Source organism: Acanthochromis polyacanthus, chromosome 10 (assembly GCF_021347895.1).
Source record: "Acanthochromis polyacanthus isolate Apoly-LR-REF ecotype Palm Island chromosome 10, KAUST_Apoly_ChrSc, whole genome shotgun sequence".
Classification (NCBI taxonomy): domain Eukaryota; kingdom Metazoa; phylum Chordata; class Actinopteri; family Pomacentridae; genus Acanthochromis; species Acanthochromis polyacanthus.
This window is the reverse complement of record NC_067122.1, coordinates 2,120,425-2,138,161: the sequence shown is the minus strand read 5'-3', so window position 1 is coordinate 2,138,161 and position 17,737 is coordinate 2,120,425. Positions and strand designations below refer to the sequence as shown.

The following is a 17,737-nucleotide window of genomic DNA, read 5'->3' as shown; positions in this document are numbered from 1 at the left end:
TTGAACAAAAACACACACTTGGTTCTTCTTTGGCCCTTATCCTAATACACTATCTTCTTAAAGTGTAGGACTTCAACGAGCTGAAGTGCCTCACAGATGATCCTCAGAGCTCTGCTGAATGGTCAGAGTGGCTGGTTTAGGCTTGGTTCAGGCCCTTTGTTCACAGATCTGATGTTCACCTCCATGAAGGCATCACTGAGCTCCACCTGAAGATACCAGAGTTCAGAAGAAACTCACTCCAACAGATTCACTTTTCTGAACCTAACAATCAACTTCGGCTTCTTCTGCAGAGTCATAAGCTTCTAATAGACGAACTTAGCTCCTGTTTTTAGCTGTTTCTCTTGTCTCTGTGAAAAACAATCATCCTCTGAGGAATGCTGCTTTTCTTTACCCTGAACTGAGGAATAAACAAACTAAACTCCTCCAGGCCACAAGCAGGGTTATGGGTGAATGTTCAGTTTAGGATATTTTAATAGCAGTAAAAACAACAGCAGTAAAATCTATCATGGTTTATTGAAATGTACTAAATCTAATGTGGATTTGTGTGAGTTGGCTGTATAATGTGGAATCCCTACTAGAAACAAACCATTTTTTACTGAATCTATTCCTCTGTTTGTCATGGTGATGAAAAAAAAACTGTCAGTCAATGTGAAAAGTGAGAAATCTTTATTTCTCAGCTCTGAAATGCTGACTAATCTGAAGTGGCCTCAAACAGTGCGATGGATGAGATAAGCAGCTCGTCTTATCGCCTCGCTCGTGGTTTTCCATCTGTTTGTTCAAGAAACGAAAACTTCCACAGTACAGTGAACTCTTCTGTTCACGAGAACGAGGAGAGGAATTTTCTAAGATCTTTAAAGACAAACAGAAACAGAAGAGGATTGATTATTGGCAGCTACAGTCCAAACAGAGAGCAGAGCTTCCACTGAGCCCATGTTGGTTTGACATTAGTCTTATCTGGAGCTGCTGAAGCTGAGATGAAGGAATAGAGTTTATCTCACTGTCGCTGTTTCCATGAGTGCAATGGAGAAACCACGGTGATTGCAGTAAATCACGTCGATGATGTGAAATCTAAGGATTCCCGGCCGGGGGAGTTCCAGTGTAGGAGGCCACAGCGTCAAATCACTGATCCTCAATATCTCACCAGCCTCAATGGAAGGAGTCGATGTCAGATTCATATTTAGACCCACAGGATCTCAGAAATACATCTGACCGCTGCAACGCCCACAACTCGCTGGCTTCTGATCCCAGAATGACGGTTCTTCTTTCCCTAACAGTCCATTCACACTGATGTTAGTCAGAAACAGGTTAAATTAACAGACAACACGGTCCAGGTCAACGTCACTGAGAGGACAGGAGAGGGGGAAGTTGAGAAAGTTTTAAAAGTATAAAGAGATTCAATTTTCAGGGCTTTAAAGTTTGAACAGGTAGACGGAGCAGACAGGTAAACCCTCCAGACTTTCCTCGGTTAGTTTTAGAGACCAACGCCTGAAAGAGCTCAGATTTAATCGTCTCAGAGTCAGTTCAGCTCCACGAATAAACCTTCAGTAACAGCTAAACATAAATCATGCTGAGCTGCTCTGAAGTCAGATTCTCCAACTCTACAGAATTTAATGAGACAGAAGGGAAGCCTTGAGACAGGAAGCTGAAGGTCGTCAATCAGAATCAAATATAAGAGACTCAACTGTAACTTTTCAAGATTGATTCATGAAACCCAAAGGCAGAAATCAATCCAACCACAGATCCATGAAGAACAAGATCGGTCTTCATGGTGTAGATCCATCCAGGAATCTGTAGATCATCTTTATTTTACCGACTGGTGATTTGTAGAACCAACCAACTCCAAAGGTTCTTTAAAGGCTGAATATTTTAATTGACATTACTTTATAGAAATCTGTGTTTGTTTTGGTGTAAATGAGTCTTATTTGTAAATTCCTGTAAAAAGACCAAGATTTGACCAGGATCTCATATAAAGAGGACATTTTCCTTTTCCCCGTCTCTGTCTCAGTGTGGTGGGTGCTGTCTATTTACTGGACGTTTAATATATCACTGAAATGACTTTATTATGGATGGACATTTAATGATTAGACTTTAGCACAAAAAAGATTATTTTAACGAAACAGCACAATGTAAGCACAGCGAAGTGGAGTAAACTATTTCTACCAAGAACTTTACAGAGGCTCAGAATCATACAACATGTATGGAGTTCAGAGTCAACAATATCACACATTTAAACCACTCCATTCAAACTCTATTCAGTGAAATGCATGTTATATTCTATATATGTTATTAGTCCACATCATTGTCAATACTCATAGTCTGAGCAGCAAAACACAAACCACCTCATTTTCTGAAAATATTTACATTTTTTTTCATTTTTATATCTTGCCAAATTTGCATATTTTTTAAGTAAAACTTTTAAGGGAAACTTTTAAGGAATTGTTAGAATTTTCTTCCTAAATGTTTTGCAAACTTTTATAAATTTGGGGAATTTTTTTGCTGAATTTTTGGATTTTTTTTCAGACAAGGAAACTTTTTTTTTTGGTGTCCGTTAATGAAGACAACAAGAGGGTTAATTACTGCAACTATGTTTTATCTGTAAGTCTATTTATGTAAGTTTCCGACGGTCCGGCAGCCTCCCTGCCCTTAGATACACCCCCTGTCAAAAGGTTTGAGACACCTTCTCATTCAAATAAACTAGAATCCGTCTCAAAACTTTTGACAGGGGGTATATTTCCCTGCTGCCCGTCTTAAGCTTCACGTTCTGACTGCAGCTCTTAACACACTTCTCAGCTCACACTCTGAAAGTTCTTTTAGATTATTAGAAATTAGATTATTTCTGTAAACTGCAAGTGTGTGAATGCAGGACTCTTGTATTTTCTTCAGTCTTTTTATCCTCCTCTAGAAGTTTTCCTCATATTACAGTTTACAGGTGAGAGTGCTAATGAAACTTGTCCATGTAACTAGCAGGACAGCGGTCATACGTGTGCTTCTGGATGCTGCACTCTGACACGTGCATTGTGTCCAAACGTGTTTATGACGGTCCTTCCTCCTTCCTCCTGCCTCCTCCTCCTCCTCTGTCCACCCATCCCTGAGCTCCTGGCGTCCAGCAGGTGGAGACAGAGACAAGGAGAAGTCGTCTACGGCAGGCGAGGACGAGGCGGTGCAGTCGAGCCAGTCTGCAGCAGAGGATCGTGGGTATCCGTCCAGCGGGGAGGAGCCTGGAAACATGAACTTCCAGTAGGAGTCTCCTCTGAAGAGATAGACAGAGCCTGGAGAGGAGGAAGAGAAGTGCTTTATTCACCTTTACCTTCACATTCGTGTCATCGTCATTTGTGGGCACCAAAAAATATTGTTTCTTTGTCCAAAAAACCCCCAAAACTCAGCAAAACAAATTCCCCAAATTTCTGAAAATTTGCAAAACCTTCAGGAAGAAACATCCAATGATTCCTTCAAAGTTTCCCTTAAAAGTTTAATTTCAAAAAATCCCCCAAATTTGGCAAGAAAATTCTTGTAAATATTTTCAAAAAATTAGTAAAAATATCTAAAGTGATTCCATATGTATTACTAAAAGTTCTAATATTTCTTTAAGAACATTCACATAAAAATCAACCAAAATCCAGTGAAATTCGCTGGATTTTGGTTGAGTTTTTGTGAATGTTCTTAAGAAATATTTTTAAAATTTCCTTTTTTTCCACCAAAAAATGTTCAAACATTTCCCAAAAATGTTGAAAATGTGGACATCAGACATTTCACTGTGAAAATATAATTTTTTCCACATTTTCAAACTTTAAAACGGGTCAATTTTGACTCGCAGGACGACATGAGGGTTAAATCATCAGGATGACTGCATTCTGTAGGATTTTTCACTTTTCCACTTTGATACAGTCGCCCATCTAACATGACACACGAGCAGAAACACAATTCAGATCCTCACCATCAGCGTCCGTGGTGATGCCACTGACACCTTCCCTCAGCAGTCCAGTCCAGGTGTCTTCTTGTGTTGCTTCAGCCTCTATTTTCCCCCACACAGGACCCTCTTCCGGGTCCCAGACCAGACCAAACCTCCCTGTTCCTGTTCCTGTTCCTGTTCCTGCCTCTTCATCTCCAGCCAGGTCCAGCCCCATCCTCAGAGCAGACAGGGGCTGAGGGTAGCCGTCCTGCAGGGTCAGGTCCCTGAATAGCCAGAACCGGGAACCTGCAGCATTCATCCACATTAAACACCTTTAGGTTTGCTTCAGAAAATGTTCATGAACTTGTTAATGATGATTCCTTCACCAGAGTTAGCTATGGAGTTCCTCAGGGTTCTGTGTTGGAACCAATATGATTTTACATTCTCCCCTTAGACGATATTATATTAGGATATGGGGATGGCTAGTAACTATGTCATCGTGTCCAAAAACGTCACTTCCGTGTCCTACCAAACCAACGATATAATGGTGCTGTGTTGTGTCCCGTGTTGCAACAATAGAAATGATGTAAATAAAACGATATCTTTCTACCGCTTTCCTCTGGACGAAAAGGAGAAGAGAAGATGGCTGACACTGATAAGGTAAGTCAGCTTTCTAATCTAAGAAAATACATTTAGTGCCGGGAGCTAACGTGCGCTAGCTAGTATTAGCCGCTTGAATCAGGTTATCTTTTTGTGTTACGAGGAGTGTTTGGGCCACATTACAAAAGAAACTAAAAGTGGTCGAGTTTAAAGTCTCTGATAATAAGTTTATACTTTTAATTTATAAGAATAAAGTCTGCCGAGGGAGACTTTTGTCCCAGTTTTGGGGACTTGGACTTGCTTGACCAATCTGCCCAAAATCCGCAAAATAAGATGTCACAGTGAAAAAGGTGACCGGTTCTTTCGCTACTGCCATTGTGTTTTCATTCGGTGCGCCGCGGCGTAGGACACGGAAGTGGTCCGTGACGTCACACTAGCCATTCCCATTATTAGGAAAAGCAGCATAAATGTCCGCTCTTATGCAGTTGACACCCAGTTACACTCATCACAACATGTCTGAAGGACATAAAGGCCTGGATGACCTGGAACTCTCTGCATTTAACTCCAGACAAACTGAGGTTCTTGTATTTGGCCCTAAACACCTCAGAAACACTCCATCTAACCAAATAGTTCCTCTACATGGCGCTGCCTCTAGTTCTATAGTAAAGAATCTTGGAGTTATCTTTGAACAGGATATGTCCTTCAACATATAAACCAGTCTGAAGGACAGCCTTCTTTCATCTAATACTGTAAAAATCAGGAACACCTGGTCTCAGAGAGATGCTGAGGAACTAGTCCATGCATTTAGAACTTCTAGGCTGGACTACTGTCGTTCCTGATGATCAACAGTCTGAACTTACTGACTCTACGTTCACAGATCTGATAAGTGCAATAATTATTAATTATAGATTGAATTATTCAGATAAAATCCTTAGTTTTTTCTCTTTTTAGTGATTCTTTTCGTTCAGTCATGAATCAACTCATTCCTGCTTGTATTTACCACTGATGAAGATGATGGCATGATCTGACTGTCTCTCCAGCACAGCGTGGAGGCGAGGCAGATCTGGAGGTAAACCTCTCCACAGCCTCCTGACCGCAGCTCCCCGGTCCGACACCAGACCTCCAGCGCTGACTCTCCACATGGTCAGGCCTGCAGGGGTTTAAAGAGGAGTGAGTCTGACTGCAGCCTTTTTATCACTTCAAACTCTTTCAGATGTCCACTTTCTAATTAGTCACAGACCTCTGAAGAAGAAAGTCTCGCCTCTGATCTTTGCCACAGCATCAAAGATGGTGTTACAGCGATCTGTGGAGGTTCTGCAGGCAGAAGATTAGACCTGTTAGACCTGGTAGGAGAAGACTGAAGATGACAGCTAGAGGATGACTAAAGGGACTAAACCAAACCTTCAGAGCTCAGGGCTTCGGCTTGATCTAAAACTAGAATAAATTAGCATCATACGCATCTTCAACCTGTAACTGTTTCACAGCTGCTCAAAGCATCGATGAAAACTATTCAAACTATTCAGGTCTATTTGGCTCCCAGCACAAAGTCTCGTACCCATGTCTGTGATGATGGTGGCTTCTGTGGCGAGGATCTGGGGCGAGTCGAGGAGCATCAGTGGCCAGAAGCTGGTTCCTTTTACCTAAATCAGACCTCAGATCAGTTTCAAGCAGCTTCACGCAGTAATAATTAGTTGATTCGATTATCAGACTTTTAAAACCTTCAGCAGTTTAAATTAATACACTCTATTTCAACACAGTAATTAATCGGTGATTTCTCCAGCCATCCTGAACCTTTCAGTTGATTAAAAAACCTCATCTTCTGTCATCAGATAATCGATCAGGTCACCATGCTGCTGCCAACCACATGTTAGTCTTTAGTAAAAACAACAATGATAAAGCTTTAGGCGGATGTCACAAGAAATTAACCTGTTATATTAGGAAGAAACGTATTCTGATATCCTAAAATTAAACAAAACAAGAAGTTTATGGATCTTGTAAAATCGGAATATGTTGGAAACAGTTAAATATCTTTCATCAGACATTGAACAACGTGATAATGATGTATAATCTAGACTCAGCACAAAAACTGAAATGTTTCAAGCCTTTCTTTTAATTTTGATAGTAACATCTTACGACTCAAAAAAAAACCAAAACCTATCTCACATTATTAGAATATTTCAAAAGATTCGCAAACATCAGTTAGAAGAAAGGTTTATAATGTAGAAATATCCAAATTCTGAAAAGTATGTGTATGTTCTGTCAGGACGTGGTCGGGGCTCAAATTACTGCAGTAATGCAGCGCTGCATGAAGGCATCAGCATGGATGTCCAGGTCACTTTAATAGCTGCCTTCAGATCTTTATTGTCAGCTCTGGTTCTTCTCTTGACAATCAGATTACACTAAATCTGGATCTCTTAAAAGCTCTTCAGCAGATGGAAGAGTGTACGCTACTGGTAGCTGTTGACTCTGGATTTGATGGTGCAACGTGGACCAACACCAGCAGATGACAAATCATCACTGACTGAAACTTCACTCTGGACTTCAATTAACTTTGGTTCTGTGGATCTTCACTCTTCCTCCAGACTCCCTGATTTCCAAAAGAAATGCAGAATTTTGAAGCACGTACCAGTTCTTCCTGTGCTAACGAGCTGTAAGCCGGCATCATTAAAAACAGAATGCTGTTCCAATCTGTTTAGTGTATCCAAGAGACCTACAAGTACACAGTGCCAGCAACAGTAAGACTCATCCTCTGGGGTGTCAGGGAAAACCATCCAATGTCAGCAACTTTCACAACACTAACAAACTTCACAGCAACCAGTCTGATGGTTGGGGACCAAAGTTGATCTACTCAAACCTCCACAGACAGGAAACACAAGGTCCTCCTCTAGAAAGCAGTAAAGCTGCCAAACCGCCCTGACAGACTTCCAGAAGTGAGCGGCTGCAGCTGAAGGCAGAAGATTAAATTCCTACATCTAAATGAAACACAGTGAAAGGATGGAACAGAAGTCTGCATCATAATGCACAAGAACACAAGTTTGCTGTCTGGAATGAGATACAGTTAGGAGTTCTGCCTGAACAGTGCAGTCACACATTTATCAGAGAGTGTCCTTCTTTCCCTCGGAGTCTTCACAATGCAAGGCTTTGGCATGAGCTTCTGAGCTGAATAAGGAAATAAAACTGCTCCTCTGTCCTGCCTCAGGAGACCAGCAGCTGTCCTCATTCATCCATCAGCTCTGAGGCCTTTCACGGCCTTTCTGTTCGTAAAGCTACACTCTGATGAATGCTTCCTCACACACTAAATCTGAAGGTCTGTTCTCTCACCGTACAGCTGGGTGATGTGCTCCAGGTCCTGGGGGCCCAGGCGGTAGTGGAGGGGGTCTCCAACCGGACCCTGGTAGTAGGGCCTCATCACCGAGTGGCGGGACGAGGAGTGAGTGAGGCCCAGAGCGTGACCGAACTCATGGACCAGAACCGTGAACAGGTCGGTTCCTTCAGAGGCTGGAAGAAGAGAATGAAGGAATGAGGAGCTGATGAGAAGCTGCAGTTCTAAATTCAAGATGCCATGTTCATTAAACATCACAAGATGGCGCCACTGGATAGAAGAACAGACTGAAGACTGACATGACGGTTGGGTTCTGTTACAGAACAACAAGAGAAGACAAAATCAAGATGGTTAAGTTCTCAGCAAATGTTCTATTGTTCCACCGGTTCGTCCTCTGGATGTCTCTATCTGTTTGTGTGGAGTTGATAATATGAACTTAGAGCGGCACTAAAGGAAGATTAGATTAGATTAGAACGAACTCCAGTAGGGAGGATAAGTGACTTTTGACTTCAACAAGTTCATAACTACAGTCATGGATAAAAAAAATAGACCTCCCTTGTTCATTTCAATGCCTGGTACCACCAAAGGAACATTATCTGAAGAATACAATGAACACAACAAAAATGCAATTGATTCTATAATACATTCTGTCCTGTTTGACATGCTTAAGCTTAATTGTCAGGGTAAGGGGAAAACTGTTGTTTTTTTTTTTTTTAACTTGAAACCTATTTTATTGGATTCTTTGACCCCAAAAATGTAGACTTTGACACTAAATTTGTCATTTGACCTATAACAGAAGCAAAGATATGTGCTCTAGAGTGTTTTTGGCGCATTGATGGCCATTGTTGAAAAATTGTGTTTGTTTCTGATACAAAGGGTGATCTCACTTGAGTCTTAGGATAAATTTATTTGTATGGCCCTAAGGTACTTCCATACCAAAGGAGACCTTTGCATCATGTCTTGAAGTCAAAGGTCTGTTTTTTGGCCTTAACCCTCCTACTAAACATTAATTCTGTTCTTTTGCATCTAGAAGCAACATTCTTAATGTTTTTGCTTTGTCCAACATGAAGGTATCTGCAGTTTAGAAAATGTTTATGAGAGGCTTTGACTAAGGTTAAGGAGGCTTTTGTTGAGGTTTTTATTTTAGCAGTAGGCAGCAATGCCCATGAGGGTTTAATCCACTGACGACAGCATTCACTGCACATATAACTGGTAATCCAGCCGCTATTTTCAACAAGTGCAAAGGACCAAAGCCTCAAAAGAAAATCATCACTGTCACTCCAGTAACATCATGATTTCATAACTAATCATGTTTCTGTATAACTGAAGCAAACTTGGGGCAAACTTTTGAAAGAAAATGCATATCAGGCCAGTATTAAATGCTTTGGAGTGAACAAACTGGGCTGTGCAGTTTCACCACTAGGTGGGGCTGCAGACTCAAGGCTGTAAAAATGTGATGTTCTGCATCTTCTTCTTCTTCTCTGCATCTGTAAACAGCTGATCAGTCAGTCGAGCTGTTTCCATCTCCCATGAAACTAACTCGTTACATAAAAGTCAAAAAACATCTTGACTTTTTAAAATTCTTCCATTTACATGAATATTTAGTCAAACATAAAAATGCCCCCAAAGTGGATCCAATGCTCCATAGCAACACCATGAAGACCTAATGGTGCTGATCCATCACCTGGCTGTCTGAAGGTCCAGTCCTCCTCTGCATCCAGATGAACTCCTCCAGCCCGAGCCGGGTCTGAGGGGAAGAACGCATGTCCGACCGCACCGCCTGCCCCGTCAAAGGGATAGCCGTCACCGTGGTAACCATGGAGGAAGTCTACCTGCAGGTCAGTGGCCTCTGGACTGCCCACCTGGAGACAGACGGCAGCAGAAGGTGAAGCTACGACAGCATTCAGAAGGTTCTAGGAACCAGGAGCCTCTGGTTGGACACAGTTCACCGATAGGGTTGGGGTTAGGAGAGACTCAGAGGACAGAGAATTAAAAGAGCATAGAAACTGGAAACCAACAGAACCACAGTCCTGGCATCATCCATGATCTATGCACCGGTTCTATTCTGTTCTATACTTCTGCGCACCATTTTAACTGTCTCTAGGGTTTCTGGGGAGTCTATCCCAGCTGATTGAGGGTGAAGGCAGGGTTCACCTGGACAGGTAACTAGTCCATCACAGGTTATTCCATCTCAAATCATCAGGAACCTTCTGCTCTCTGATTTGCTTAATGGGCAACTAAATAAGAAGAAATCTCAGAACATAGATGATACATCACTCTAAAATTTCACAGATATCTTTCTACATATCCATATTTTATGTTGTAAAAATGCCAGCAAATCAGAGAAGAGCCATTTTAAGAAGGTGCTAATTGGAGATGGAGCGACTGGAACATCATTAATGCAGACAAATGAAAGAACCTCGTGGAACTCCAGCGGTGTCGGCTCGGCCCAAACTCTTAAAGCGTAGAAGACGAGGGAGCGAACTGTTTCCCGGGAAAGATGAGAAGAGGAAGGATAGGAATGCAACCTGAGGACGAAACAAAGTTAGACAGAAGCAAACTTGGGTAGTTCTGGATCAGTTCTACATCAGGAATCTCATCCAACCTCCAGTTAATGTTCCTTCGTGTCCACATGGAGACAGTCCTCCTCCTCCTCCTCAGCTTGCTCCCCTCTGGTCTGGATGGTTCCTCCTGGTCAGGTAAGGAGCAGCGAGGACTTCTCATCAATGCCATGGTCTCCTCATCTAAACAACCCAAACACAGCAGGAGGAGGAGTCACAAACAGAACATCAGACTGAATGAGTAAGCTCCCATCTATAATCCTCACCTACGACTCCAGTGTCTTTGAGGCCTGCAAACTTCTGCATGGCTCTGACAGCATTAGTGACTGCAGTCCAGGCCTGCAGCTGGCCAGTGGAGGGATCTGAAGGCGGCAGGTAGCCATACTTCATCAGCCAGTCCTGTGGGGAGGAGATGGAGTCACTTTAGCGGGCGTTTAGCCGAGGAACAGATGAGAGTGTTGTTTTGTTCCAGCTTTGCGACAGAGAATGAATCCCTTCCCCCATTAGCATTCGTCTGTTTTACCACCAGTCGGGAGCCATCGTCTTCGGTTGGTGTTACTGGTGTGATGGAGGACGTTGGGGTGACACCAGCAGCTGTTGGAATCCATCCGCCGCTCAGGCAAAGCAGCACAGTCCACATCTTCATCTTTCTACATGTTTGTCTGTAAATGATTCACTTCACTGAAATCTTTCAGCGCCTTCCATCCCTGAAAGGAAGTAGTTTATAGTCACTGAACACACCACAGAATACTCACAAGATGTCCAGTAAATAGGAACATGACAAAGATGCTCCTAAATGGACCTCAAGGTCAGATTTTTTTTGTCAAATCATTTTCATTAAAATTCACTTTACTTCCCGTCTTTCACTGTTTTCGTCAAACAAAAATGTCATTTGTCCATTGTCCCGCTGGAAGTTATTTATTTGTTTAAGTGTCGTGAACCACTAAAGGATGAAAATGACTCTGTGTAAGCATTAAAATATTTTTAGTTTTGTTATTTTTTTAACATAAAAGAAACCATGACAGAATACACATATGTTGAAATATTGGAATTTACACAGTTACAACAAATCCAGGTTTTAAAAATAGAATAAACTAGAAAAGCACTCAGAGAGTGCAGACCTCTGCCAAGGATAGAGAGGAAAACAGGAAACCCATGCAATAAAGGATCATGAGCTGGAATCAAACCTGCATCTCTGACACAGTTCTGTTTATGAATCACCTTCTTAACCAGTTGAGCTATCTGGACACCTTGCTCCAATTTGTTGGACGACATACTAACCTATGATGTTTTTGTCATATTTTGGACCACATACTAAACCATACTAAAAAATTCAAAGTGATCCAGAATCCAGGATCCTTTCCGGATTGCCACCAAAATTAAATCAGATCTTCCTCTTACCATAGTCTACATCCCCTCAAAATTTCATGTGAATCTGCCCAGGCGTTTTTGAGTTATCTTGCTAACAGACAAACGGACAGACAGACAGACGGACACACAAACGCCGGGTGTCACATAACCTCCTTGGCAGAGGTAATAATAAAACATAAGGTATATATAGGTGTAAAGCGTCTGTTAAAAATCCTCCAGGAACCCTTCAGAGTTCTGAGATGTTCCCCCAACAGCTTCTTCTCTGAACGCCCAACAGACCGTATTTTCTACCGGATCCTGGTTGTTCGTGACGTAGCTTCAGATCGGTCGACTTTCCCTCCACGTGTTGTCATAAACTAGGTCTGTTTCAAAATAAAAGCACATTCTCTTCACAAGATGATTAAAAGCTTAAGAACATCATTTGGTGGAGATGAGGTGCTTCAATGCCAAACAATCCAGCTACATCAGCACATTTCTTTAGAAACTAAAACTAATAATTTCAGTATCATTCAAATGATGTTCAGCATCATTTGAATGACTGAGATCAGCTGAGGACCTCTGGAGACTTCAAGGAAGATCATGGAGACCCGGACTACGACTGAAACCATCATCAGTGTTTCCATTGCACAGTGGAAGGACTTGAGCACAGATGTGAGAAAAACCTCTTCGTTAATCCAGTTTTATCTTCACATTTTCTGAGGACTGGCTGTGTTTTGATTAAAATTAGTCCAGTGAGAAGGCTTTGGACCAAACACATAATGAGTCACACTCTTGGGACTCTGAAAATGTGTTCTTCAGCATCTGGATCACCTCTGATTCACCTAAAGAAACACTGAGCAGGTGTTTCTCAGCAGGTTCTTCTCTAACTGCTACAGAAATCTGATGAATCTGCTTTAGCTTTCTGTGCTGAAATCAGTCCTGAACATCTGCTCCTTTCCTTTCTCTGTGACATCCAAAGTCATGAATGAGTTAAAGCAGGTCAGACAAGGAAGTTGACGGGAAACATTTATCCTTTATTCCCACCGGAGACTCAATCTACCAGAAGCAATCAGAAGATGGGAAGGAATTACCATAAAAGGCTGCTGTGAGTGTCAGGGTGGCAGAAGATGCTTCATTTAATTAAGTTAGAGGTTCACGTTCAGTTAAAGCATGGGGGGCAGACAGGGAACTCAGCCTTAAAGTAATGAGATCAAAGAGGCCAAAGAGGAGCAGATTGTCTAAAACCAACAAATATTCTCACCTCGCTGATGTAAAAATACATTTTTATAATAAACAAACTCTGACTGCAACACGAAACATGTAACTTCTCTGAACGCCTGTCAGATCTGAGCTGTTTCTGGTCAAACAGAATATGTGGTTCTGCTGATGTTTCATTTCTTTCTGCTTGCGTTGGATCATAAAACAACAAAAAAAAAATATCGGACTGAGGAGCTGTAGTGTTCAGTCAGTCAGAAATACTGATTAATGATCCTTTAAAATAAGTACAGGAAGGGTTTTCATCCTCTGAAGTCCTTGTTTTAATGGTTACTTTTACATTATTCCACTCAGAGCGATGCTTTTCTGTTTTTTCTATCAGACTTGAGCTGATTAAAAGGTGTTTTTTCAGAGGGTTACCACAGCAACAAAAAAATGTGTCAGAAAATCCTGTTGATTACTTTGATGAATATGATTTGGTGGAATTAGTCTTTCTTCAAGGATCACATGAAAGTATTCTCAAAACACAGCTTGATGTTCATAGTGATCTTAATGTCCTTCTGTCCTCTCAGAGGATTCTGGTCCAGGTAGAACCAGAACATCTAGAGCTTTCGGTCCATCTGCTGCCTCAGTTAAAGCAGTGAAGAAGTTTAATTCCTCCACAAACATCAGAGACTCTGGAAGCTCTGCAGAGTTTAAAAGCAGCATCAAGGTTTGACTGAAATCAGAACAGAACTGCCTCCACCCATGAACTTCACTGGATTTACTCATTCTATCTGATGCATGTTCAGGTCTGACTGGTTTCGTGGATTTATTTTCTACCTGATCAGAAACAGCAGATGATAATTAGCTGTTTGTGTCTATCTCTAGGACTCTAGGACTCTAGTACAAGGACTCTAGGACTCCAGGACTCTAGAATCAGGACTCTAGGACTCCAGGACTCCAGAATCAGGACTCTAGGACTAGGACTCTAGCACTCCAGGACTCTAAGACTAGGACTCTAGGACTTTAGGACTCTAGGACTAGAACTCTAGGACTCTAGGACTTTAGGATTCCAGGACTAGGATTCTAGGACTCTAGGGCTAGGACTCTAGTACTCCAAGACTCGAGAATTAGGACTCTTGGAATGTACCACCCAAGGACTCCAGGACTCTAGGACTCTAGGACTAGGACTAGGACTAGAACTAGGGCTCGGATTCAGACTCTAAAATCTCACATCCAACACAAACCACAGGAGCCTGCTAAACTCTCCAAACTGCAAACAAGTGAAAGTGTTTTCCTGCTTACCTTCCTCCTGCTGGACGTCTGTCCTCCTCTGGATTGTCTTTATCTGTGAACAGATGGTCCTTTCTGTGCTGCTGCTTCCTGACTTAAAGCCTCCACCCTCCACTCGCCCCTCCACTCCACCCACTGTCACTCCACCAGGACAAACGTCTGAACAAACGGCCTTCTGCTTTCACACAACAACACTGTTTTCTGCCTTTTTTCCATCTGTCTGAAAATAAACCAATGTATAAAATACGAGTCGAAGCTTTTATGAGACTAAAATTAAAACTATTATTTCTGGTGCAGCAGGAATCTGGATCTGAGGATTAAGGACCGTTACAAAGACGCTTTAGAGAGAGAGAGAGAGAGAGAGAGAGAGAGAGAGAGAGTGTGTGTGTGTGTGTGTGTGTGTGTGTGTGTGTTTGTGCGTGCGCGTGCATGCGTGTGCATGTGAACATCTGCATGTTCGTGTGTATCTTCTCTCATGATGGCATTAACATTTTATACGCAATCCTCTTAATGTGAGGATTAAAACAAAGTAAAATGAAGACGAACAGATTTCCTGCCGTTCTTCATGTTTCCCTTTTTCTTGGTTTTTTCTTTGTTTTTAAGCCGACTGACCTCGTTCTTTCTTTGACTACAGCTGGAAGTCCTTCTGTAACCTCAGAGAGAGCTGAAGTGCACTCTAAATTTTATTTTTTTTATTTTACGGTGAAATTCCGGCAGCTGTGGTTGCTGGAATGCTACCTTAAAATTACAGTAAAACATTTTATACATTTACAGTAAAACAATGTATTGATGTTCTTGATTTTAGGGTGTAAAAATGTGCTTCAGTCCATATTTTATTGTACAATAAAACATTTTAACCTTTGAAAATTGTAAAATTTACATGGATATACCATATAAAATAAAGTTTGTGCAACTTACTATAAATATGACAGCATTTTTTCATTATCAGCACGACAGTTAGTATATTTAACATTGAATATATACATTTTTAGCAAAAATTGCTGATAAAACTGTCATAAATATTAAAGCATATGTCTGCTAGTAACACAAAAGTACATCAATTTCACAGGTAACAAACTGTAATCTTACTTGTTATAAATATTGCAGCATGTTTCCATTTACCAGTCCAACAATAAGTACATTTAACTGGGAAAAACTGTATTTTTTTTCAAGAATTAAATGCAAAAATTACAGCATTGTTACACATATCACTGCATTGTTGTGCAGGAATCAGGAAATACATTTTTTCAAGAGAAAATTGTCTAAAAAGCACACTTTTCTCTTGATTAACCTATTTACTGTGATGCATTATTACTGTATTAAATAAATTGCATCAAGCTGTTTTAGAGTTTACAGATTTTTACCGTCATGGTTTGACAGTTTACAAACATTTTTACAGTGCGGTTTTCATATGATATCTTTACGTTGATGTCCTTTTTCATGGAGCTATGGGCTGGTTCACATCAATACTAATATTATTTCTGTCTTTGAGAGCTCTCCTTTGAGCCCCACTGGGATCATTAAGTCCCATCTAATCAGTCTGCTGATGGTAGAAACACATGTAGGAAACCAGATTCCTCTCTCCTGATTTTCTGCAGCAGAACAGATCTAGTTTCTCTTCAGATCTGTTCAAACTTTCTGCTCAGTTCACTGTTTGACCAACAGCTTGAGCTCAGCAAGGAATATAAAGTCAAGCTTGTTTGACCTCAAATATCTAAAAGACTTTTAGTTCCAATGGAGTATTTTAACAGTGTGGTATTAGTACTTTTACTTCAGTAAAGGATCGGAGTACTTCCCCCAGCACTGATTACCTCTGACTTTTGGATGCATTATGAAAATAGCCATCCTGCTGTTTCACGTTTCAGCAGCTTCATCTGCCGCCTGTTCTGAATCAGAAACTTTCTGACATTTTCATTGAAAGAAGCTTCAAGAAACAGCCAAGCATCTATCTATCTATCTATCTATCTATCTATCTATCTATCTATCTATCTATCTATCTATCTATCTATCAGCTCTGAGCAGTTCCATGAATCTGGAGATCAACAACTTTTAGAGGGGTTCGGTATCACACAGGATCACAGAGCAGATCCAACCACAGCTAAACAGAATCCTTCCTACATGGAGACTCAACATTTCTCTGGTCTCCGTGACAACGGGCCACTTCCTGATGAATGCAGCAGGTCAGAGGTCAGGATGTGAATGAAGCTGTGTTTCTGGTCTGCATGGTGTCTCTGAATGACCCCGTCTAAGTCCTGGATCCGAGTCCTAGATCCGAGTCCTAGATCTAAGTCCAGTATCTGAGTCCTGGATCAGTTTGACTGATATCAATGACAGCAGACCATCAGTGTCTTCAGGATTATATCTACCTGTGGACACATTAGCTTGATGCTAACAGCTACACTGTGTAAAAACCACGTTGCTAGGTAGCTGGTGGTCCAGATCTAAACCATGTCACAAAGAGAGCAGTGTTGAAGCGACATTACTGATGTGGATGTCAGAGCTGAGATCATAAGACCTCATGACCAAGTCCCATCTCAGCACAAACTCACAATAAAGCACTGAGTGGGAGAATCACTCTGCTGTTGGGTCTATTTTCAGACACAAAGATTAAGAGGTTATTTGGTTCATTCAAAGAACTGGAAAAGCAGAAGAACAAAGAGGAGAACTCCACCATAAAATACACAACAACACAGTTTAACCTACAAATGTTTTACAAGTTTTACATTCCAGGATGATGTGTTTTAAAGAGAAAACTAAAGACAAAGTGCTTAATTAAATTCAATTCAATCTTATTTATATAGCGGCGATTACAGCTTGGATTGTCTCAGGATGCTTTATAGAACCCACAAACCTGAACCTGAAACTGACAAAAGGATAAAATAAAGACAAAATAAAGGATTTACTTCAGCTCTAGACGGACATAATTAATAATAATAACAATACACACGCACACACACATACACATACACACACATTCGTGGATTGAATCCCATCACCACCAAAGTTGCAGTCATCTGTTCTATGCGTTGATAAAGAAAAAGTCAACTTATGTTTAATGGTTTAATGTAAACTTCCTAGATATTTAGGACGAGGGTTGGTAGTTAGAGTTGGTATTAATATTAGTTAGGAGCAGTAAAATGTGGAGATGCAGGGGTTAGCATTATCATCAGTAAAATGTGGAGAAGTCGGTGTTAGCATTAGCATCAGTAAATGTGGAGAAGCCGGTGTTAGCATTAGCATCACTAAAGGGTGGAGGTGTGAAGAGTGGAGATGCCGGGGTTAGCATTAGCAGCAGTAAAAGATCCAGATGTAAAGAGTGGAGATGCCGGGGTTAGGATTAGCAGCAGCAAAAAGTGGAGATGCCGGGGATTGAACCCGGGGCCTCATACATGCAAAGCATGCGCTCTACCACTGAGCTACATCCCCAGTGTGTAACGGAAGGACGGCAGGCTATAAGTACGTATGTCCGCCAACTTTATTTTTTTATCTTTGTTGAACCTTTCTGAGATGAAGAACCTCCTTTTC

The 17,737-nt window shown here is 41.3% G+C and overlaps 1 protein-coding gene and 1 non-coding gene across 2 annotated transcripts; both read right to left on the bottom strand.

Annotated features, from left to right (window-relative positions):
* Positions 1 to 1,845: 1,845 nt before the first annotated feature.
* On the bottom strand, positions 1,846 to 14,496 carry mmp17b (matrix metallopeptidase 17b). Its single transcript, XM_022201396.2, has 12 exons — positions 14,225 to 14,496; positions 10,896 to 11,079; positions 10,639 to 10,771; positions 10,417 to 10,555; positions 10,231 to 10,339; positions 9,496 to 9,673; positions 7,811 to 7,987; positions 6,045 to 6,129; positions 5,730 to 5,803; positions 5,490 to 5,639; positions 3,935 to 4,195; positions 1,846 to 3,269 (listed from the first exon to the last, which is right to left on the bottom strand). Exons 2-12 carry the CDS (start codon positions 11,016 to 11,018, stop codon positions 2,917 to 2,919), a joined length of 1,782 nt encoding a protein of 593 aa, XP_022057088.2. The 5' UTR covers positions 11,019 to 11,079; positions 14,225 to 14,496; the 3' UTR covers positions 1,846 to 2,916.
* Positions 14,497 to 17,566: 3,070 nt separating this feature from the next.
* Positions 17,567 to 17,638, bottom strand: trnaa-ugc (transfer RNA alanine (anticodon UGC)). Its single transcript has one exon. It is a non-coding gene; the product is annotated as a tRNA-Ala (tRNA).
* Positions 17,639 to 17,737: the final 99 nt, after the last annotated feature.